Source organism: Nymphaea colorata, chromosome 4 (assembly GCF_008831285.2).
Source record: "Nymphaea colorata isolate Beijing-Zhang1983 chromosome 4, ASM883128v2, whole genome shotgun sequence".
NCBI classification, from domain to species: Eukaryota; Viridiplantae; Streptophyta; class Magnoliopsida; order Nymphaeales; family Nymphaeaceae; genus Nymphaea; species Nymphaea colorata.
Window position 1 is genome coordinate 21015279 of NC_045141.1, and position 26151 is coordinate 21041429.

Consider the following 26151-nt stretch of genomic DNA (forward strand, 5'->3'; position numbering starts at 1 on the left):
CCACACCTCTCCTTTCTCTTTTCCCCAAAAACGGAACCCTAGAAAGAGAGAGAGAGTGAGAGACGTAAGAGGGATTGAGAGAGAGAGGGGGCACATCGCGTGCCCCTCTTTTTCTTCCGCCCGTCACTTAAGTGACGGGCCGGATCGGGTCCACTTGAGGCTGGACCCGACCCAACAAGCTCCCCCTCCAGCCTCAAGTGAGGGAACATTCCTGCAAAAAGAACAAAATTAATATACTGCCTTAAAGGCAGTCATCTCAACTAAGTCTCTACACATATCATGTTTCTCTTTAGGTAGAGACTTCGTCATCATATATGCTGGATTATCATCTGTATGGATCTTATCAAAAACAAACTGCTTCGACTCTAGAACATCACGTATCCAATGATACCTCACGTCTATATGCTTTGACCTTGCATGAAAAGTAGAATTCTTTCCAAGGTGAATAGCACTCTGACTGTCACAGTAAAGCACGTACTCGTCTTGACTGAACTGAAGTTCCTACATGAACCTCTTCATCCATAGGAGCTCCTTGCTCGCCTCTGTAGCTGCAATAAACTCTGCTTCAGTAGTAGATAATGCTACACATTTCTGAAGTCCGGATTGCCAAGAAACTGCACCACCTGCATATGTCAATAAAAAACCAGATATAGATCTTCTCCCGTCAATGTCTCCTGCCATGTCTAAATCTGTATAACCAACGAGAATAGGTTTTTCTGCCCCAAAACAAAGTGAGAAACTGCTAGTCCCACGAAGGTATCTCAAAATCCATTTAACTGCTTCCCAGTGTTTCTTTCCTGGATTTGAGACAAACCGACTAACAACACCAACTGAATGAGCAATATCTGGTCTAGTACATACCATAGCATACATCAGACTACCTGTGACTGAGGCATAGGGAATCTTCTCCATATCTTCCTTTTCTGAATCTGTCCTTGGACTCTGCTTGGTGCTCAACTTGAAATGCGCTGCAAGAGGGGTGCTAACAGGCTTTTCCTTGTCCATGTGAAATCTTTGAAGTACCTTCTCAATGTATTTCTCTTGAGATAGCCATAGCTTCTTCGACTTCCTATCTCGTGTTATCTTCATACCCAAAATCTGACTAGCATGTCTCAAGTCTTTCATAGCAAACGACTTGCTCAACTCCTTTTTCAAGTTTGAAATTCTCGATATATTGTTGCCAACAATAAGCATGTCATCAACATAAATCAACAAAATGATAAAATCATTACCTGAGAATTTCTTCACAAAGACGCAGTGATCTGAAGTAGTTTTGGTGTAGTCATACTCCCCCATAAATGACTCGAACTTCTTGTACCACTGCCTAGGTGCCTGCTTCAGACCATACAAGCTTTTCTTTAATCTGCAAACATGGTTTTCTTTACCTTTCATAAGAAAACCTTCTGGCTGCATCATGTAAATTTCTTCATCAAGATCACCATGAAGAAAAGCTGTCTTCACATCCATCTGTTCGATCTCTAAATCAAGACTGGCTGCCAAACTAAGAACAACTCTGATAGATGACATCTTGACCACCGGTGAGAATATCTCGTCGAAGTCAACTCATTTCCTCTGATTGAACCCCTTCACAACCAACCTAGCTTTGTATCTTGGGTTTAAAGAGTTTTCATCATGTTTCACTCTAAAAACCCATTTGTTTCTCAATGCCCTCTTACCTTGGGGCAACTCCACAAGCTCGAAGGTGTGGTTGTCGTAAAGTGACTGCATCTCATCTTTCATGGCTTCCATCTACTTTTCCTTGTGCACATCATGCACAACTTCTTCATAGCATTCAAGCTCACCACTGTCAGTCAACAAAATATAGTCATGTGCGGGATATCTAGTTGAGGGACGTCGCTCCCTTGTGGATCTCCGCTGCTGATCTACATCTGAGGAAGAACCTTCCAGATTATGATCATCATCTTCGTCATCTGAATTAGGAATATATAGCATGTCTACTTGTCATTCTCTATCATGTATCTGCCCAACAGCATCATCTGGCACTGCTCTTGAAGTATTCTGCAAGGGAATAGGGTCCACATCAACTGGCAAATAGCTGCTATGAGAAGAATCCTTTACTGCTTTCTGAATATCCTCAATATTCTGATCTTCAGCAAATACCACATCCCTGCTTCTGACAAGCTTCTTCTCAACTGGATCATACAATCTGTAACCAAATTCATCATGGCCATAACCCAAAAACACGCACTGCCTGCTTTTTGATTCGAACTTCGACCTCTCATCCTTTGGTATATGCACAAATGCCCTGCATCCAAATACACGTAAGTGCTCATAGGATACATCCTTCCCATACCAAACTCTGTTAGGAACATCACCATCCAAAGGAACATGTGGAGACAAGTTAATTACATAAGCAGCAGTATGTAAAGCTTCACACCAAAAAGAATCAGATAACTTAGCTTCAGATAGGAGACATCTAACTCTCTCCATGAGTGTCCTGTTCATCCTTTCTGCCATGCCATTCAATGGAGGAGTCTTAGGTGGAGTCTTCTGGTGCCTGATGCCATGAGATCTGCAATACTCATCAAATGGACCAATATACTCTCTCTCATTATCGCTGCGAACACACTTCAGCTTCTTTCCAGACTGCCTTTCAACCAGTGCATGAAAGTCCTTGAAAACACCAAGGACTTGGTCTTTCCTCTTCAAAGAATAGACCCAAACTTTTCTAGAAAAATCATCAATAAACGTGACAAAATAAAGTGCACCACCATGTGAACTTACTTTCATAGGACCACATAAATCTGTATGAACCAGCTCAAGTGCTTCTGACTTTCTAGAAGGTGGATGACTCTTGAAAGAGACCCGCGTCTGCTTCCCTGCAAAACAATGACTGCATTTATCAAGTTTAACCTTCTTTACATCTTGTAGAAGATTCTTCTTGATCAAGAATTGCAGTCCCTTGTCACTCATATGTCCCAGCCTCCTGTGCCACAACTCTATAGATTTCTCATCCTGTGTCACATGTACCATGTCTTTGGAAATCGATGCCTGCATAGTATAAAGATTATTGCTGCATCTCTTGCCTCGAGCAATAATCAAGGAACCTCTAGTAAGCTTCCACTGGCCATCACCAAAAGTATTGTGATACCCTTCTTCATCGAGCCTTCCTGCAGAGATAAGGTTCAGATGCATGTCAGGTGCATGCCTCACATCTGTCAGCTTCAATAGAGCTCCATTCGCATTCTTTAGAATGACGTCGCCTTTGCCTACAACATGAGACAAAGAACCGTTACCCATTCTCAAAGTACCAAAATCACCAGAAATATATGAAGAGAAAAAATCCTTATGGGAAGTAACATGAAGAGCTGAACCACTATCAACAAGCCAACAAGTATCGTCTCTGGCAACATTAACCATGTTAGTATCACAAACAACAAACATTTCATGTTGTGCAGCAGCTACGACATTGTCATCTCGGTCATTTTTCTTCTCCTGTTTCTCCCCAAATTTATTCTCCTTATTCAGCTGGAAGCAGTACTTCTTTATGTGTCCTTTCTTTCCACAGTGGAGGCATTCCAAATTCTTATATCTCGATTTGGACTTGCTTCTGCTTTTATCTCTGCCCCTGTCATTCTTGAATTTACTCCTCCCCCTGTTCTCTGTGAAAAGAACCTCTGTCTGAGAAGAGCAAGCCTGAGATTTTCTTCTCATCTCCTCATTGAGAATACCTGACTTAACAGTCTCTAAAGAAACAACCCCATTAGCTGCAAAGTTAGTAAGCGAGACTCTAAATGTTTCCCACGAATCAGGCAAAGTAGCAAGCAATAATAATCCCAAAATCTCATCTTCAAATTTAACGCCCATACTGGATAACTGACTAATGACCCCCTGAAAATCATTTAGAAAATCTGACACTGAACTGCCCTCCCTGAATCTCAAATTCATTAATCTTTTCAGAAGAAATAATTTACTACTTCCTGTCTTGGAGACATAAAAATTTTCTAATTTTGCCCACAAACTACATGCATGATTTTCATCTTGAATATGGTTATAAACATTTTCATCCACAAATTGTCGAATGAAACCACAAACTTGTTCGTGTTCAAATTCCCATTCTTCGTCAGACTTAGAATCGGGCTTTTCTTTGGCAAAAACTGGGAGGTGCATAGCCTTCACATATAAGAGATCTTTCATCTTATTTTTCCATAGACTATAATTAGTCCCATTTAGACTAATCATACAGCTAGTACCAAAATCAATTTTGTTATCCACCATGTTGGCTCTGATACCACTTTGTTGGGATAAAATGCGGATAAACACGAATCTACTAAAAAAGATTCAACAACGAAGTATAGCCCAAACCAATCATGCAAGAAGCAACAAGCCAACGACCAAGCAATCATAAATGCACGAGAAGATTTTTACGTGGAAAACCCCTCTAAACAATGAGGGTAAAAACCACGGGGTACTACGACCCAAAACTCAATCCACTATAATCAATGATATAAGTTGTCCCACGAGGGGCTACACAAAGCCAACCCTCCAACAATAATATCTCACCAAAGCTATATGAGAAAACAAGGGAAAAATATCACCAATTGAATGCCCAAAACGTGGATTGGGAGGAGATGCGTTCCGCATCCTCGTTGGAATCGAATCTTGCTTTAGCCAAATGCTCTCAATCTTCTCTTCCTCTTCTCATTCTCTCCTTTCTTCTTCTCCTTCTCTCCTCTCTTCTTCTCCTTCTCTCCTCTTGCTATGCAGCCACCAAGAGAGAGCACGAGAGACCACACCTCTCCTTTCTCTTTTCCCCAAAAACGGAACCCTAGAAAGAGAGAGAGAGTGAGAGACGTAAGAGGGATTGAGAGAGAGAGGGGGCACATCGCGTGCCCCTCTTTTTCTTCCGCCCGTCACTTAAGTGACGGGCCGGATCGGGTCCACTTGAGGCTGGACCCGACCCAACAGTGAAGTGGGTAAGGAGAGGCAATGGTAGAGAATAAGAGCATAGAAGTCGATGGATAATGAAAAGACATTACAACCCCTTTATATACAGAGGTAGCCATGTGCTAACAATTTGAACGAGCTGCTACATTCCCAAAGACATGATGAACGTGAATGCACGCACAATACCTACTCATACGGCTTCGTTGAGGCCCTCAACAGCAGATATATTCTTCTTCAAGTTCTATTTTGAATTATTAATCCGTGATTGACTTGTTGATATTTTAATTTTTTTTGGTGGTTGACCATTCCTTGATGGCATATACGGCCATTATCACTTCTTGCAATTTCTCATCAACATATATGGGTTTGTTTTCGATGCTCAGAATAACGAAATATTTGTCCTTCACTTGGACCTGTTATTAAGTTGTTGTACACGCTGACGTTTTGCTTGCCCATAAAAAAGCGGCATGTTATTAGAAGACAAATTGCTATTTTGGGACGAGATCAATCCTAAAAGTACAGATTTTTGTTAAAAAGAATGCATGAAACATACAAAAAAGCTGCCTGATTTGTTTCTGATATCCAACGAGTTTTTTTCCTTACATGTATAAATATTATATCGTTGTGTTATTTCCTTAGTAATTCTTTTGTGCTTTTTTATGATCATCTTCCGCGTGTGGGTGAACTAGCTACTTATGGAACTTAAAGCATGCGTACGTCCGTGATCGTTTCAAAACCTTTCCCATATTGAAAATGATGTACTGCTCCTACTCTCACATCATGTCCTTTGGTTTCTTGTCTTAGATGGTTCTTGCGGTCATGGTAAACGTGCATGTCCACCCATGGTAGACGACTATACCGATTGGCATTCAATTTCTTGGCAGCAGCACGCATCTTACTTCTATATAAAATCTCCAAATCCGTAACAGTCTCTGTCTATCAGTTCAACTTCTGGCTGCCTCACCTACAACCAAGCGGTAGCTAGGTTTCGGTGATCCGTCTAGGAAATTCCACAAACTGAAATTGACTGCAATGAAAGTACTGGGCTACAGGCCTCCAGCACACAATATGATGAATAAGACGCTGGGGTGGACTTTGTATTTGTTTAATAGATCAGATACTGACGCGTTGTGTTCACGAGGAGCCACTAATTTGCCAAGCTGAAAAGATACTTGAGTTGAACGTGATGAGCATAACAAGATGGAGTAAAAGGAAGAGGTTTGGCAGCTGACCGCTCGAGATGAATATATGGGAATCAACTACTGAGGGCCCAGAATATTTTAGTGTGCATATATAAAAGCGAAATGCAGATCCACTTGGAACTCGCTGGGTAAATGCGTGGACAATATCAGCCGATCGCTGTGAGAAGCCACCCATAACTAAATCTAGGTGTTTTCATGAAAGAGCAATGAGCATTTTGTAATTTTTAAAAAAGAAATATATTTTTGTAGATTTGTTTTCTTTTTTCTATTTCCATTTTTATGTTAAGAAAAAGTTTTTTTTTTTAAGTTTGAACTGACGATATTTTAGTCATTAATTACACTGGTGCATAAAAATTCATGCACGAGTATGACACATACGACCTAATAACAAAAGTGGTGCCACTGTCATTTCCAAGACGGGGAAGATTGAAAGAAGGAACAAATGCTTTCAAAACTTTCATACTCCTTGACCATTATTATATATATATATATATATATATATATATATATATATATATATATATATATAGAGAGAGAGAGAGAGAGAGAGAGAGAGAGATATGATTGCTTGCCCAAAAAGCCAATTTACTCTTCTTTGCCATTTTGGCGCTCAAGAAAAGGGTCAAACGTTAAAATGGACTGGCCGATACGAGCAAAAGGAAAAAGTTTCTTAATTAGTTTGGATCAATGTCCCTCAAGTGAAGATGTTGAAAAATGGGAAAGGCCATGCATGCTAACAAGGAAAGGTCAAACACTAAAAGAATTCAAACTTTCAACAAGTCAATCTCCGGACAACAACTCAAAAGTTTACTTCTACGAGTGCGTCGTGGGAACCTCATGGAATCAATATGATTTAGCCTCATGCGTGTGTGCACGTCTTCATTTCTTTGAGAATATGATATGTCAATCAAATTACTAGTACTGACATCGCTACTTCTCTATATAAAGGAGTCCGCATCACTCTTTGTTATCCATTCGCAAATACCCCTTCTTCTCATCTGCTTCCTTTCCTCACCCACCCAAGCTCCTCTGATCTTGTGCAAAAATGAAGAGCATAACATTCCTCCTCATCCTCATCGTAGCTATTGCCCTCTCCATGTGCATAGCGGGTGCCAGAGACCTATCCGAAGACCATCGTAAGGAGCACGAGCATGACCACCGTGAGACGCATTTAGACCATCACCATGAGAAGGATCACAAAGATGGCCACCATCCGCATGGCCCACATGAGGAGCATCATGAAGTACATGATCATAGGGATCACAAGGACAATGAGAAGCATGAACATGACAAACGCGAGAAGGATCATAATGAGCATGAGCACGAGCATGAGCACGAGCACGAGCACGAGCACGAACATGACAAACGCAAGCAGGAATATCGTAATGAGCATGACCATGACGAACACGAATACAAGAAGGATCATAAAGAGCACGACGTTGACCAACATAAGCAGCATCACAAGAGGCACGATGATGACCATTATAAGAGGGATCATAAGCAGCATGATGGCCGTCATTATTGATCATGCTTTGCAAGAGAGTAGTGCATCTCTATTGTGTTGAGCTGCATGCTTTTGTTGTCTGATTTGCTTTTGCTATTCAGTTTTGTCGATGATTATGTTAAATAAGTGAATGCTACACAATTGCAGTGAGACGGCTACATATAATATGAAGGAGTTCAATAAAACAAGCCGTTGCCTTGTATCTAGGAAATGACTATTTTATTCCCACTCATCTTTGTTGTGGATGCATATCGGCATAGGTCTTTTACTCGTAGGTTGACTACATAGTAAGACTCTCTTCATATTGACTCTCTCTCCAGAAACCTTCCTTTGTGGCAACCGTAAGGATTTTTTTTCCGCTCTTAAAACACTTAGGGGCCACTGGACATAATTAGGAGCAAGATAAGAGTGTGATAGCATATATTGACTGGTTGATATGTGAATTCTTTTGGTTTACCTTTCCTTGATAGCATATATGGCCATTATCACTTCTTGCCACTTCTCATCAATGTATATGCGTTTATTATCGATACTGAGAACAACAAAATATTTGTCCTTCACGATGGCCCCTGGGTATATCCCTGGCTCCTGCTAGGCATATGCATAGGGAAATGGCTACGACTAGAAGGAGTAGGAGTGCAGTGCTCCGCATTTTTGCAGAGAGGGAGGCAGTGAAGTGGGCAAGGAGAGGCAATGGTAGAGAATAAGAGCATAGAAGTCGATGGATAATGAAAAGACATTACAACCCCTTTATATAAAGAGGTAGACATGTGCTAACAATTTGAACGAGCTGCTACATTCCCAAAGACATGATGAACGTGCATGCACGCACAATACCTACTCATACGGCTTCGTTGAGGCCCTCGACAGCAGATATATTCTTCTTCAAGTTCTATTTTGAATTATTAATCCTTGATTGGCATGTTGATATTTTGATTTTTTTTGGTGGTTGACCATTCCTTGATTGCATATATGGCCATTATCACTTCTTGCAATTTCTCATCAACATATATGGGTTTGTTTTCGATGCTGAGAATAACGAAATATTTGTCCTTCACTCCGACCTGTTATTATGTTGTTGTACACGCTGACGTTTTGCTTGCCCATAGAAAAGCGGCATGTTATTAGAAGGCAAATTGCTATTTTGGGACGAGATCAATCCTAAAAGTACAGATTTTTGTTAAAATGAATGCTTGAAACATACAAAAAAGCTGCCTGATTTGTTTCTGATATCCAACGAGTTTTTTTCCTTACATGTATAAATATTATATCGTTGTGTTATTTCCTTAAGTAATTCTTTTGTTGTTTTTTATGATCATCTTCGTGTGTGGGTGAACTAGCTACTTATGGAACTTAAAGCATGCGTACGTCCGTGATCGTTTCAAAACCTTTCCCATATTGAAAATGATATACTGCTCCTACTATCACATCATGTCCTTTGGTTTCTTGTCTTAGATGGTTCTTGCGGTCATGGTAAACGTGCATGTCCACCCATGGTAGACGACTATACCCATTGGCATTCAATTTCTTGGCAGCAGCACGCATCTTACTTCTATATAAAATCTCCAAATCCGTAACAGTCTCTGTCTATCAGTTCAACTTCTGGCTGCCTCTCCTACAACCAAGCGGTAGCTAGGTGTCAGTGATCCATCTAGGAAATTCCACAAACTGAAATTGACTGCAATGAAAGTACTGGGCTACAGGCCTCCAGCACACAATATGATGAAGAAGACGCTGGAGTGGACTTTGTATTTGTTTAATAGATCAGATACTGACGCGTTGTGTTCACGAGGAGCCACTAATTTGCCAAGCTGAAAAGATACTTGAGTTGAACGTGATGAGCATAACAAGATGGAGTAAAAGGAAGAGGTTTGGCAGCCGACCGCTCGAGTTGAATATATAAGGGAATCAACTGTTGAGGGCCCAGAATATTTTAGTGTGCATATCTAAAAGCGAAATGCAGATCCACTTCGAACTCGCTGGGTAAATGCGTGGACAATATCAGCCGATCGCTGTGAGAAGCCACCCATAACTAAATCTAGGTGTTTTCATGGACCTGTGGTTCAAAACTGCATCAAGATGAGAAAAAGTTGCATGTACCGTTGCGCATGGTGCACAGTAAAAGAGCAATGAGCATTTTGTAATTTTTAAAAAAGAAATATATTTTTGTAGATTTTTTTTCTTTTTTCTATTTCCATTTTTATGTTAAGAAAAAGTTTTTTTTTTTTAAGTTTGAACTGACGATATTTTAGTCATTAATTACACTGGTGCATAAAAATTCATGCACGAGTATGACACATATGACCTAATAACAAAAGTGGTGCCACTTCATTTCCAAGACGGGGAAGATTGAAAGAAGGAACAAATGCTTTCAAAACTTTCATACTCCTTGACCATTATTATATATATATATATATATATATATATATATATAGAGAGAGAGAGAGAGAGAGAGAGATGATTGCTTGCCCAAATTGCCAATTTACTCTTCTTTACCATTTTGGCGCTCAAGAAAAGGGTCAAACGTTAAAATGGACTGGCCGATACGAGCAAGGAAAAAGTTTCTTAATTAGTTTGGATCAATGTCCCTCAAGTGAAGATGTTGAAAATGGGAAAGGCCATGCATGCTAACAAGGAAAGGTCAAACACTAAAAGAATTCAAACTTTCAACAAGTCAATCTCCGGACAACAACTCAAAAGTTTACTTCTACGAGTGCGTCGTGGGAACCTCATGGAATCAATATGATTTAGCCTCATGCGTGTGTGCACGTCTTCATTTCTTTGAGAATATGATATGTCAATCAAATTACTAGTACTGACATCGCTACTTCTCTATATAAAGGAGTCCGCATCACTCTTTGTTATCCATTCGCAAATACCCATTCTTCTCATCTGCTTCCTTTCCTCACCCACCCAAGCTCCTCTGATCTTGTGCAAAAATGAAGAGCATAACATTCCTCCTCATACTCATCGTAGCTATTGCCCTCTCCATGTGCATAGCGGGTGCCAGAGACCTATCCGAAGACCATCGTAAGGAGCACGAGCATGACCACCGTGAGACGCATTTAGACCATCACCATGAGAAGGATCACAAAGATGGCCACCATCCGCATGGCCCACATGAGGAGCATCATGAAGTGCATGATCATAGGGATCACAAGGACAATGAGAAGCATGAACATGACAAACGCGAGAAGGATCATAATGAGCATGAGCACGAGCACGAGCATGAGCACGAGCACGAGCACGAGCACGAACATGACAAACGCAAGAAGGAATATCGTACTGAGCATGACCATGACGAACACGAACACAACAAGGATCATAAAGAGCACGACGTCGACGAACATAAGCAGCATCACAAGAGGCACGATGATGACCATTATAAGAGGGATCATAAGGAGCATGATGGCCGTCATTATTGATCGTGCTTTGCAAGAGAGTAGTGCATCTCTATTGTGTTGAGCTGCAAGCTTTTGTTGTCTGATTTGCTTTTGCTATTCAGTTTTGTCAATGATTATGTTAAATAAGTGAATGCTACACAATTGCAGTGAGACGGCTACATATAATATGAAGGAGTTCAATAAAACAAGCCGTTGCCTTGTATCTAGGAAATGACTATTTTATTCCCACTCATCTTTGTTGTGGATGCATATCGGCATAGATCTTTTACTCGTAGGTTGACTACATAGTAAGACTCTCTTCATATTGACTCTCTCTCCAGAAACCTTCCTTTGTGGCAACCGTAAGGATTTTTTCTCCGCTCTTAAAACACTTAGGGGCCACTGGACATAATTAGGAGCAGGATAAGAGTGTGATAGCATATATTGACTGGTTGATATGTGAATTCTTTTGGTTTACCTTTCCTTGATAGCATATATGGCCATTATCACTTCTTGCCACTTCTCATCAATGTATATGCGTTTATTTTCGATACTGAGAACAACGAAATATTTGTCCTTCATGATGGCCCCTGGGTATATCCCTGGCTCCTGCTAGGCATATGCATAGGGAAATGGCTACGACTAGAAGGAGGAGGAGTGCAGTGCTCCCCATTTTGGCAGAGAGGGAGGCAGTGAAGTGGGTAAGGAGAGGCAATGGTAGAGAATAAGAGCATAGAAGTCGATGGATAATGAAAAGACATTACAACCCCTTTATATTCAGAGGTAGCCATGTGATAACAATTTGAACGAGCTGCTACATTCCCAAAGACATGATGAACGTGAATGCACGCACAATACCTACTCATACGGCTTCGTTGAGGCCCTCGACAGCAGATATATTCTTCTTCAAGTTCTATTTTGAATTATTAATCCGTGATTGACTTGTTGATATTTTGATTTTTTTTGGTGGTTGACCATTCCTTGATGGCATATACGGCCATTATCACTTCTTGCAATTTCTCATCAACATATATGGGTTTGTTTTCGATGCTGAGAATAACGAAATATTTGTCCTTCACTCCGACCTGTTATTAAGTTGTTGTACACGCTGACGTTTTGCTTGCCCATAGAAAAGCGGCATGTTATTAGAAGACAAATTGCTATTTTGGGACGAGATCAGTCCTAAAAGTACAGATTTTTGTTAAAATGAATGCATGAAACATACAAAAAAGCTGCCTGATTTGTTTCTGATATCCAACGAGTTTTTTTCCTTACATGTATAAATATTATATCGTTGTGTTATTTCCTTAGTAATTCTTTTGTGCTTTTTATGATCATCTTCCGCGTGTGGGTGAACTAGCTACTTATGGAACTTAAAACATGCGTACGTCCGTGATCGTTTCAAAACCTTTCCCATATTGAAAATGATGTACTGCTCCTACTATCACGTCATGTCCTTTGGTTTCTTGTCTTAGATGGTTCTTGCGGTCATGGTAAACGTGCATGTCCACCCATGGTAGACGACTATACCGATTGGCATTCAATTTCTTGGCAGCAGCACGCATCTTACTTCTATATAAAATCTCCAAATCCGTAACAGTCTCTGTCTATCAGTTCAACTTCTGGCTGCCTCACCTACAACCAAGCGGTATCTAGGTGTCGGTGATCCGTCTAGGAAATTCCACAAACTGAAATTGACTGCAATGAAAGTACTGCGCTACAGGCCTCCAGCACACAATATGATGAAGAAGACGCTGGAGTGGACTTTGTATTTGTTTAATAGATCAGATACTGACGCGTTGTGTTCACGAGGAGCCACTAATTTGCCAAGCTGAAAAGATACTTGAGTTGAACGTGATGAGCATAACAAGATGGAGTAAAAGGAAGAGGTTTGGCAGCCGACCGCTCGAGTTGAATATATGGGAATCAACTACTTAGGGCCCAGAATATGTTAGTGTGCATATCTAAAAGCGAAATGCAGATCCACTTCGAACTCGCTGGGTAAATGCGTGGACAATATCAGCCGATCGCTATGAGAAGCCACCCATAACTAAATCTAGGTGTTTTCATGGACCTGTGGTTCAAAACTGCATCAAGATGAGAAAAAGTTGCATGTACCGAGCACGAGCACGAGCACGAGCACGAGCACGAGGAGCATCATGAAGTGCATGATCATAGGTATCACAAGGACAATGAGAAGCAAGAACACGACAAACACGAGAAGGATCATGATGAGCACGAGCACGAGCACGAACACGAGCACGAGCATGAGCTTGAGCACGAGCACGAACACGAGCACGAGCATGAGCACGAGCACGAACATGAGCATGAGCATGAACATGACAAACGCAAGAAGGAATATCGTAATGAGCATGACCATGACGAACACGAACACAAGGAGGATCATAAAGAGCACGACGTTGACGAACATAAGCAGCATCACAAGAGGCACGATGATGACCATTATAAGAGGGATCATAAGGAGCATGATGGCCGTCATTATTGATCCTGCTTTGCAAGAGAGTAGTGCATCTCTATTGTGTTGAGCTGCATGCTTTTGTTGTCTGATTTGCTTTTGCTATTCAGTTTTGTCAATGATTATGTTAAATAAGTGAATGCTACACAATTGCAGTGAGACTGCTACATATAATATGAAGGAGTTCTATAAAACAAGCCTTTGCCTTCTATCTATGAAATGACTATTTTATTCCCGTTCACCTTAGTTCTTTTACTCCTACGTTGACTATATAGTAAGACTCTCTTTATATTGATTCTCTCTCCTGAAACCTTCCTTTGTGGCAACTGTCAAAATTGTTTTGATCAAACCAACTCAGGTATCCAATAACCAACTCAGCACGGATTTTTTCCCCGCTCTTAAAACACTTAAGGGGCCACTGGACATAATTAGGAGCAAGATAAGATTGTTTCATAAATATTCTATCTCAAAATTGAGGTTGATTCATGGGACACTTGTTTAAGTGCTTACGAAACCTACTTCCATTTTGGAGCAGGACTCATGGGACATTCACATCTTGTTCATAATGCCTAACGGCCCTTAACACCATTTGACATTAGAAACAACTTGTGAGTGTTTCATGAATCTACCCCAATCACAAGACACTTGTTACTTGTTAAGTGTTTGATGAATCTTTTTCAAATTTGGGGCAGATTCTCAAACATTCACACTCTTTTTTTAATGCCAAACCGTCCCTTAGGGGATACCAAGGCTGTCAGGGGTTCCTCTCTCCCTCTCCCCTACCCTCCTCTCCCTCTCTTTCCCTCCCTTAAAAACAGCGCTCCCTCACCATTGATGCTGCTAGCACCACGACTACTGTAAATTTTACTTCGCGGGTAACCTAACACGTAAATAAGTAAAATGTTCTTGAGGTTTTGCTACATAAATAAGCAATCTATGTGGCCTTGTACCTCCACCACTAGGGCCGGGGCCCATGCAAGGGCATTCTGCATCTTGTTGGTTGCCATGCCTCTGAGACCCTGGGCCAGCATGACTCATCCTTGGGCCAAATTAATGTTACGTAAAATACAAGATATGCACTTCAATACATGAAACATATTGAAAGGTGTCCTGTCATTGATTTGCATAATTTCTCTACTTTTTAACTGGATTTAAATTTGGTGGAGTGTCTTTGCATATACAGTGAATTTTTACTTAAGTATATTTGTATTAACCTCTACTTGAAACGGGTAAGCACCGAAAAATGTAATGCAATGAGATTTTTAATACTGTAGACACCGTGGAATGAGATTGTTCTGTATTTGCACTATATATGTCGTAACATGCATGCTATATCTGCAATCTAAAGTAGCCGAGAACATATGTTATGCTACGAAAATGGCGTCAGTGAAGACCCATCGAGTCACTCACCATCGATGGAAAGGTGTAGTGCTAGTATAGTGTCAACGGAGACCATGAGTCATTGCTGATAGGCATCAATGATGACCCATGTGAGTCCTACCCCCCATCCTTAAATGACATGGTTTGTTTTAGCGTTAATGAAGACAATCAAGTCTCCAACCATTTGTCACGCACAGATAATGGTGTTAATGAAAAACCATTGAGTTGACTGCCTGTGAAACAGTTTGGTATAGTGTCAACTGAGGGCATCGAGACTGTGAGTAATATCCTTTATGCAGTGTAAGATGGCATCAAAGAAGACAATCCGTCCATGATGCCTTTACAATTACTACCACTAAATATGAATCTGCTCTGACGAAATACCAGCACATGTCATGTTTTCTTTCGGGCTTAGATCTTCTTCTTTTTTTCTTTTTTCGCCAATGAAAGTGGCACTTTACGAACACTTTCTTTTTTCCACATTGATAAGGACCCAATTTGTTGCAGTACTGTGAGAGTCGGTAACTACAAGTTTGTGGTTGATGGTATGGAGCGTGAAACCCTAAAAAGGAATGTGGCTTATGTATTGCTCATTCTCACCATGATCGGATGGCAGATTTTGTGACCATTCTTGCCAAGTTCACCATACTTTGATTTCCAATACCAGGATATTATTGCGTTAATATTCATTTGGCAACGACGAAGAGTTTTTGTAACTTGTTTGGAGGACAAATATATTAGAGCAAACAAACATTGCATGTAGGGGTTGTTTGGTCAAACTCAATGCCCAAAAAGAAATGGAGGCTAAAATACATAAACAAGCGGCAAATATTGATATTGAAAACCATCTTTCACGAGCTCATGGAGAGCTCCATAAATTGCAACGTTCGGCCAATAGCCCAATCCCGTCTATCACAGGTCCTAGATTGCACCCTTCGCATTGGGAAAGTATTGGATTTCATTTCGCTGCCCAAATTGTTGGTGCCTAACTTATATTTAAGCATGAGCGCTAGTCAGTTCATCTCATAGGCCTTGAAGAATGAACTAAAGAACGAACTGAAATTCCTCGACTGGGTCATTTCTTATACTAAGTTCTTATCTTGGAATTTTGATGGGGCAAGGGTCATTCATTCTATCTACTTATTGCTACGTGTGGTGGAGGCACAACAAAGAGCGGCCTCTTCCCAGGGACAGAGCCAGGGAGGGCAGGGGGCCATGGCCCTTTGTAAAACTTATACGAATTACGACCTATGAAATTAAAAATTTTCAAACATTTCATTTAGTTGGTCGTATGACTGCTATCGAGAACATGATCTCAGCTCTGCCTCTGCCTCTCCTGAGGCCGCAGTGTATGATCTGCTTATCCGAATCAACTGGAAATTAGCCAGCATTTGCACATTTATCCAACGAATGAAGCCTGAGAATCCTAGTCAAGCCATGTAATGGGGAAATGGCCCCATGGCCGAGAGACACCTTCACTCGCCGGCACCATTCACCATGTGGTTGGGAGGCATCCAACCAATCCACCTAGGGCTAGGGACGACCATTGAATATCCCCATCAACATTCATATACGTACCCACCAAGATCCTGAAGTTTGGCAGTCCGAAGATGGACCATGATTAAGTGAAAAAAAAAAAAAAAAAATCTAAATTCTCATCTGATGACATTTACAGACAACGTTCTCCTTGCAACCCAAAACCCAATCTGCCTTCTAAATACTGTAACCGCAATTTGATTGCAGAAAGAACAATGAAAAAGGCTTATTAATGGTGTCTGCACATCGATATTTGGGCAACCAGTTTTCCTTTCATTGATTGGCCAATCATTCAATTTATTTGCGGATGTATCTTATTTGTATATAAATATTGGAACTTGCGGTCTCCAGATCCATCGCAGAATCTCATTTTATCAACCTCCAGCAGGCTCAATATTCTAATTTTCTTCTCCTCAAACTCTCACACTCCCCCATTTCTCACGGATGCGTGCGCCATTAGGTGCACGCGACCTATATACCCCTAAAGGAAAAAGAGTACATTTTTGTTAATTATTGAAAAAGAAATGTCTTTTTTATATTTTTTTGTCCTCACAAAAAAATTTCCTTTTTCAATAATCGGGGATATTTTCGTCACTAGTAATACTGGTGCACACAAAAAATCATACACCAGTATAGCTTACATGGGCACCCCTTAAGTTCTTAACCCAACATAATTAGTGAGGAGAGTCCCACTCCTCTGTCTTCTCATCAGTATTGCCTTGTGCATTTGGGTCGCAGCTAGTGCCAGGGACGTGCCCAAGCACCAAGAGACTAATGGTGATCCACAAATTATACGTATGATGATCTATAACTGAAATTCATATACAAGTCTTCACGTTGGGGATTGCGTTTAGGAAATTCCCCCGTCATTTCCGAGACGTGGAAGGTTCTGAAACAAGGGAATCCATGCTTTCAACTTCATTATACAACTAGTCAAGACATTCTGATGAAAAGCGCAAAAAATAATTGGAAATTATATGTATATGTAATTTTGAGTTGATAATTATGGGTCCGTTAATTCATTTGAGAAAACAAAAGCGGCTCTATACATGGTCGCCATATTCTTAGTAGGGAATCGATTGTTGAAGGAACAAAATTGTGCGTACTATTATAAACGAATTTCTGACCCCTGCGGTGAACATCTTCATTGGTGCTGTTTTAGTGCCACAAGGCTTTTGGCTCCGTTGTTTCATTCCCTCATTGGAAGGCGAAAACAAACTAATGTCAGACAGCCGAAGGTTCTCATTGTGCACTAAGAAGTTAACCCAAAATTAATTCTAACTTCAATACATTTCGGACAAACCTAGACACCTTAATTTTCTCGATGTTTTCTGCGTTTATTTTGAACGAATATATACATTTCGGACAAACCTGTACACTTCTTGGGTGTACAGTTTGGCGCTCAAGAAATGGGTCAAATCCTTAAAAAACAACTTAATATATAACTGATCAGAGTAAAAGGAAAGAGTTTCTGAATTAATTTGGATCAATGTCCCATAAATGATGACGACGTTGATGAAAACTGGCAAAAATTGTAAAGGCCGACTATGCTGGAAATATCAACCACTAAAATAATTCAAAATTTCAACCTAAGTTAATCTCCGGTGAACAACTCAAAGTTACACTGCTAGAAGGACGTCGTGGGAACCTCAAAGAAGCTATATAATGACTAGACTCATGCGTGCTTGCACGTCTTCATAATTTCTTTGAGAATATGATATGTCCATCAAATGACCAGTACATGCATACATGACTACTTCTCTATATAAAGGGGTCCAAATCACTCTTTGTTATCCATAGCCTAGTTCTTCTTCTTCTTCTTCTTCTCCTCGATCGGCTGCTTCCTTTCCTCACCCTCCCAAGCTCCTCTGATCTTGTGCAAAAATGAAGAGCACGACATTCCTCCTCATTCTCATCGTAGCTATTGCCCTCTCCATATGCATAGCGGGTGCCAGAGACCTATCAGAAGACCATCGTAAGGAGCACGAGCATGACCACCGTGAGACGCATTTAGACCATCACCATGAGAAGGATCACAAAGATGGCCACCATCCGCATGGCCCTCATGAGGAGCATCATGAAGTGCATGATCATAGGGATCACAAGGACAATGAGAAGCATGAACACGACAAACACGAGAAGGATCATGACGAGCACGAGCATGAGCACGAACACGAGCACGAGCATGAGCACGAGCACGAACACAAGCACGAGCATGAACATGACAAACGCAAAAAGGAATATCGTAATGAGCATGACCATGACGGACACGAACACAAGGAGGATCATAAAGAGCGCGACGATGGTCATCATCATTGATCATGCTTTGCATGAGAGTAGTGCATCTCAATTGTGTTGAGATGATGCATGCTTTTGTTATCTCATTTGCTTTTGCTATTTGGTTTTTGTCATTGATTATGTTAAATAAGTGAATGCTACACAATTGCAGTTAGACTGCTACATATAATATGAAGGAGTTCAATAAAACAAACCTTTGCCTTCTATCTATGAAATGACTATTTTATTCCCACTCATCTTTGTTGTGAACGCATATCGGCATAGATCTTTTATTCCTAGGTCGACTGAATAGAAAGATTATCTTTACCATCGACTCTCTCTCTCTTTCTCTCTTGAAACTTTCGTTTTCAGCAACCGCATGGAATTTTGTTCCCGCTAGGAAAACACTTAAGCGCCTATTGACGAGTGAGAATAAAAGATGGAAGAGAGTTTATATCTGCCTTCCGATCATGAGACTGTTTCATGAATCTACCTCAAAATTAAGATGAATGTATGGGACACTTGAACCATATTGACATTGTGAATTCTTTTGGTTTACCTTTCCTTGATAGCATATATGGCCATTATCACTTCCTGCCACTTCTCATCAATGTATATGCGTTTATTTTTTATACTGAGAACAATGAAATGTTTGTCCTTCACTGCGACCTGTTATTAAGTTGTTGCACACCTTGACGTTTTGCTTGGTCATAGAAAAGAGGCATCTAATTACACGACAAATTGCTATTTTGGGACGAGATCATACCTGAAAGTACAGATTTTTGTTAAAATGAATGCAAGAAACATACAAAAAAGGTGCCTGATTTGTTTCTGATATCTTTTTCTTATATGTATAAAATATAAATAATATATGGTTATGTTACTTCCACAAGTAACTCTTTTGTGCTTTTCTATGATCATCTTTCGCGTGTGGGTGAACTAGCTACTTATGGAACTTAAAGCATGTGTACTTCCGTGATTGTTTACTTCTATATAAAATCTCCAAATCCGTCACAGTCTCAGTATATCAGTTCAACCTCTGGCTGCCTCACCTATAACCAAGTGGTACCTAGGCGCTACGGACGTGCCCAAACACCTGCACAAGAAGAGATTAATGGTGTGATCATCGACAAATTATAAGATGCTACTCAAATTCACAAGCCCCAAGTTGGCGATCTGTCAAGGAAATTCCACAAACAGAAATTGATTGCCATGAAAGTACGGCGCTACAGGCCTACAGCACACAATGTGATGAAGAAGAAGCTGGAGTGGACTTTGTATTTGTTTAATAAATAAGATATTGACGCGTTGTGTTCACGAGGAGCCACTAATTTGCCAAGCTGAAAAGATACGTGAATAAATCGAGTAAAAGGAAGAGGTTTGGCAGCCGACCGATCTAAAAGCGAAATGCAGATCCACTTCCAACTCGCTCGGGAACGTGATCAGCTGATCTCAACGAGAAGCCACCCCTAACTAAATCTAGGTGTTTTCATGGAGCTGGGGTTCAAAACTGGATCATGGTATCGTCCTTCCTCATTGCTCATGAAATTTATTACCTCTAAGTAGCGAGGAGATGACGACTTGCATTAAGATGAGAAAAGGTGGCGTGCGCCATTTCGTGCGGTACGAGTAAAGGAGCAATGGGTATTCTTGTAATTTTCAAAAAGGAAATGTTTTTTTGTGGTATTTTTTACTTTTCACTATTTTCTTTTTTATCTTCACAACAAGTTTTCTTTTTTCAATGTCAATTAAGAGTATTTTAGTCATTAGCCATAGTGTAGTGTGACACATATAACCCAATAATAGGTGTGGTCCTACTGTCATTTCCAAGACGTGGAAGGCTGAAGCAAGGAAATCATGCTTTCAACTTTCATATATATATAAAGGACAGAATGGTGAATTTAGTTTTTTAGAGTGGTTCAACCATTTAATAATAACCATTACATTCAATATTATAAACAATTAAGTAAAAAACAAGAAGAAAAAAGGTCATAAATATTTTTATCATTCACTTATTTTATACTTTTTTCTCTTTGTTTTTTTCAACCTTTCATCTATTTTAGATAAACGTCACTATATATATATATATATATATATATATATATATATATATATATATATATATATATATATATATATATATATAGATAAAGGGAGAGTTGTGGTACTTCTCAAAAAAAATATTTGGACACTTTTTTTTCAGTGGTCTTTGTGTTTATTTTAGAAGAATATATATATTACGGTATGATCACTTGCCTAAATTGGCAATTTACTCTTCTTAGATGAACCATTTTGGCGCTCAAGAAAAGAATCAAAGTCTTAAAAACAACTTAATTAGTGGCCGGTCCGAGCAAAAGGAAAAAGTTTCTTAATTAATTCGGATCAATGTCCCACAAGTGAAGATGTTGGAAAATGGGAAAGGCCAAACATGCTAACAAGTAAAGGTCAACCATTAAAAGAATTCAATTTTTCAACCAAGTCAATCTCCGGACATCAACTCAAAAGTTAACTTCTAAGAGTACGTCGTGGGAACCTCATGGAAGCAATATGATTCACACTCATGCGTGCTTTCACGTCTTCATTTTTTTGAGAATATGCTATGCCAAATTACTAGTACAACACCGCTACTTCTCTATATAAAGGAGTCCACATCGCTCTTTGTTATCCATTCGCAAATTCCTCTTCTTCTCGGCTGCTTCCTTTCCTCACCCTCCCAAGCTCCTCTAATCTTGTGCGAAAAATGAAGAGCACAACATTCCTCCTCATCTTCACCGTAGCTATTGCCCTCCCCATATGCATAGCGGGTGCCAGAGACCTACCTAAAGATCATCGTAAGAAGCATGAGCGTGGCCACCATGAGACGCATTTAGACCATCACCATGAGAAGAAGGAACACAAAGATGGCCACCATGATACCATCCGCATGGTGTTGGCAAACATAATGTGGGCCCTAAATATAACTCAGCTACAAACTCGAATTTATGCAAAGAAAATCCAGCAGAGTCTCGACGTCCAAACTGATACTCAATAATAACTTGGCAAAGTATACTTGAACAAGTAAACTATTTATTCATCAAACTAGATATTACAAAAGAGGGCTTAAGAAAACTCACCTCGACTCGCGCAGTGAGCTAACACACCCAACACCCTTGTAGCATACACTTGAAACTTCAACACTCGAGTTCACGAAGTGAACACACGAGCTAACACTCACCAGCTCACAAATGGAGCACACGCTCAGCTCACAAAGTGGGCACCCAAGATCACTCAACCTGATTTTTCTCACACATTACACTCAAGCTCACCAAGTGAGCGACTCACTTTCCATGCTCACACGCTATGCCCTCCATCCCTATTTATAGGGAGGAGTAGTCGGTGGTGGACGTTTCCACCACATTCTTAATAATAATTTTTTCTTTAATTTTTTTATTTGTAATCATTACCTCCACCGACTTACAAAAAGGAAGAGGCTCGTAGCCTCTTGGTTCTTCTCGACTATTTCCAAGAGTCGGTGATGACTCTACAATCTCCCCCTCATTACCGACTCTTGACTTATGACTCTCAACATTCTTGAAACTTGGTGAATATCTGCACTGGCAAGCCTTTGGTAAATATGTCAGCAACTTGATCTGCTGAAGCGACTGGCTGTAACTGAATATCTCCTTTGAGTACTTTTTCTCTGATAAAATGATGCTCCACCTCTATATGTTTTGTTCGAGCATGGAAAACAGGATTTTCTGCGAGTCTAATTGCACTCTGATTGTCGCAGTATATTCTAACTGCATAATCCACATTTTGTTTGATGTTTTTCAGTAGTCGCATCAACCACACACATTCTTGTGTTGCTTGAGATGCTGCTCTATACTCTGCTTCGTTTGTAGATAGTGAAACTGTCGGCTGTCTCTTACTGCACCATGAAATTGCACCACTTCCAAGACTAAACGTATATCCAGTGGTTGATCTTCGAGTTGATAAGTCTCCAGCATAATCCGCATCATAATGACCAACAACTTGACAAGTTGGTCCCTTCTCATAAAGTATACCAAAGTCAAGGGTTCCTTTGATATACCTTAATATTCTTTTTAGTGCTTCTAAATGTGACTTCCTTGGAGTTTGCATAAACCTGCTCACAACACCAACTGCATAGGTAATGTCTAGTCTTGATAATGTTAAGTAGATTAGGCTTCCAACCAGTTGTCGATACATAGTAACATCGTTCAGCCTGTCTCCTTCATCAACTCTAAGTTTTGCATTTATCTCAATTGGTGTTGAGATAGGTTTGCAACTGAGCATACCATACTTACGTAGTGAGTCATGAGCATACTTCTTTTGACTTAAAAATAATCCTTGAGTTTCGTAATCAATTTCCAATCCAAGGAAGTGTCCCAACTCCCTTAGCTCTTTCATTTCGAATCTCACCGTGAGATGTTCACGAATGAGATTAATTTCTTCATTGTCATCTTCAATAATAATTAAATCATCAACATAAATTAACAAAATAGTAAGTTTCGTACCTTTTGCCTTGACGAAGAGACTTGAATCTGCTGAGGAGACTTGAAATCCATTAAACACCAAAAATTCAGCTATTTTCCCGTACCATGCTCTGGGTGCTTGCTTTAGTCCATAGAGTGTTTTTCTTAACTTGCAGACGTAGTCTGGTTTGTTTGAAGATTTGGATCCTTGAGGCTGCTCCATATAGATTTCATGGTCAAGATGTGCATATAAGAAAGCATTTTTTACATCCATTTGCCATAGCTTCCAGGATTTGCTTGTAGCAATGACTATCAGAATACGTACGGATGTGATCTTCGCAACATGACTAAAAGTTTCTTTAAAGTCAATATTATACTGCTGAGAAAATCCTCTCGCGACTAGTCGAGCCTTATATCTATCAACTTAGCCATTTGTCTTTCTTTTTATTTTGTAAACCCACTTACACGTGATGGACTTTACTTCTGTAGGCTTTGGTACGAGCTCCCAGGTTTCGTTATGCTCCAATGCCTTCATTTCATCTTCCATTGCTGATTGCCACTTTTCAACATCTTTTGCTTCTTCAAAAGAAGTTGACTCGATCACCTCCATGATGGCACAGTCTGCATCTACATACTTCGGATTTGGTTTTGGTATTCTCGTTGATCTTTTTGGTGTTATGGGTGCTACTTCTGGCTCTTCAAATTGTGATGGTCTTTCTTCTTCTGCAGTTCTTTGTTGGATTGGACTGACTCCAGTTCTCCATGGATCTGCTCTTTCTTCTCGTCTTGGGCTATGTTCAGGCGTTTGAACTTGTTTATTTGATCGTGTTGCTTCTTTATCATCTGGCTCAGGTTCTCCTTGATTCATCTCAAATTGTATTTTGTTTTGAACATCTCTCTCAATAACTAGAGAGTCTGGAAGCATCTTCTTCTCTTCTGACCACCACGATGATGCTTCATCGAAGATGACGTCGCGAGAAACATTCCGATATGGATCATATCCAACAAAGACACACCTCTGTGCCTTTTTATCGAACTTATTCCTATGCTGCTCAGAGATAAAAACATAACAAACACAACCAAAAACTCTAAAATAACTCACATATGGCTTCTTTTTATAAAGCATTTCATATGGAGACTTGAAACTAAATTTTGGCATTGGTAGTCGATTAATTACGTGTATAGCGGTGCTGACACACTCGGCCCAAAATCTCGGTGGCATGTTCTTTGCATGCATCATGCTTCGACATGTTTCTGCTATGTTCTTTGAATTTTTACTTAAGTATATTTGTATTAACCTCTACTTGAAACGGGTAAGCACCGAAAAATGTAATGCAATGAGATTTTTAATACTGTAGACACCATGGAATGAGATTGTTCTGTATTTGCACTATATATGTCGTAACATGCATGCTATAAAGTAGCCGAGAACATATGTTATGCTACGAAAATGGCGTCAGTGAAGACCCATCGAGACACTCACCATCGATGGAAAGGTGTAGTGCTAGTATAGTGTCAACGGAGACCATGAGTCATTGCTGATAGGCATCAATGATGACCCATGTGAGTCCTACCCCCCATCCTTAAATGACATGGTTTGTTTTAGCGTTAATGAAGATAATCAAGTCTCCAACCATTTGTCACGCACAGATAATGGTGTTAATGAAAAACCATTGAGTTGACTGCCTGTGAAACAGTTTGGTATAGTGTCAACTGAGGGCATCGAGACTGTGAGTAATATCCTTTATGCAGTGTAAGATGGCATCAAAGAAGACAATCCGTCCATGATGCCTTTACAATTACTACCACTAAATATGAATCTGCTCTGACGAAATACCAGCACATGTCATGTTTTCTTTCGGGCTTAGATCTTCTTTTCTTTTTCTTTTTTCGCCAATGAAAGTGGCACTTTACGAACACTTTCTTTTTTCCACATTGATAAGGACCCAATTTGTTGCAGTACTGTGAGAGTCGGCAACTACAAGTTTGTGGTTGATGGTATGGAGCGTGAAACCCTAAAAAGGAATGTGGCTTATGTATTGCTCATTCTCACCATGATCGGATGGCAGATTTTGTGACCATTCTTGCCAAGTTCACCATACTTTGATTTCCAATACCAGGATATTATTGCGTTAATATTCATTTGGCAACGACGAAGAGTTTTTGTAACTTGTTTGGAGGACAAATATATTAGAGCAAACAAACATTGCATGTAGGGGTTGTTTGGTCAAACTCAATGCCCAAAAAGAAATGGAGGCTAAAATACATAAACAAGCGGCAAATATTGATATTGAAAACCATCTTTCACGAGCTCATGGAGAGCTCCACAAATTGCAACGTTCGGCCAATAGCCCAATCCCGTCTATCACAGGTCCTAGATTGCACCCTTCGCATTGGGAAAGTATTGGATTTCATTTCGCTGCCCAAATTGTTGGTGCCTAACTTATATTTAAGCATGAGCGCTAGTCAGTTCATCTCATAGGCCTTGAAGAATGAACTAAAGAACGAACTGAAATTCCTCGACTGGGTCATTTCTTATACTAAGTTCTTATCTTGGAATTTTGATGGGGCAAGGGTCATTCATTCTATCTACTTATTGCTACGTGTGGTGGAGGCACAACAAAGAGCGGCCTCTTCCCAGGGACAGAGCCAGGGAGGGCAGGGGGCCATGGCCCTTTGTAAAACTTATACGAATTACGACCTATGAAATTAAAAATTTTCAAACATTTCATTTAGTTGGTCGTATGACTGCTATCGAGAACATGATCTCAGCTCTGCCTCTGCCTCTCCTGAGGCCGCAGTGTATGATCTGCTTATCCGAATCAACTGGAAATTAGCCAGCATTTGCACATTTATCCAACGAATGAAGCCTGAGAATCCTAGTCAAGCCATGTAATGGGGAAATGGCCCCATGGCCGAGAGACACCTTCACTCGCCGGCACCATTCACCATGTGGTTGGGAGGCATCCAACCAATCCACCTAGGGCTAGGGACGACCATTGAATATCCCCAT

At 40.2% G+C, this 26151-nt stretch overlaps 1 protein-coding gene across 1 annotated transcript; it reads left to right on the forward strand.

Moving 5' to 3' along the window:
• Positions 1-10553: 10553 nt before the first annotated feature.
• LOC116253237 (uncharacterized) lies at positions 10554-11039 on the forward strand. Its single transcript, XM_031628003.1, has one exon. It carries the CDS (start codon positions 10554-10556, stop codon positions 11037-11039), a length of 486 nt encoding a protein of 161 aa, XP_031483863.1.
• Positions 11040-26151: the final 15112 nt, after the last annotated feature.

Excerpts from the sequence above, each read along its gene's own strand:
- LOC116253237 (XM_031628003.1), top strand. The coding sequence starts at position 10,554 with ATGAAGAGCATAACATTCCTCCTCATACTCATCGTAGCTATTGCCCTC.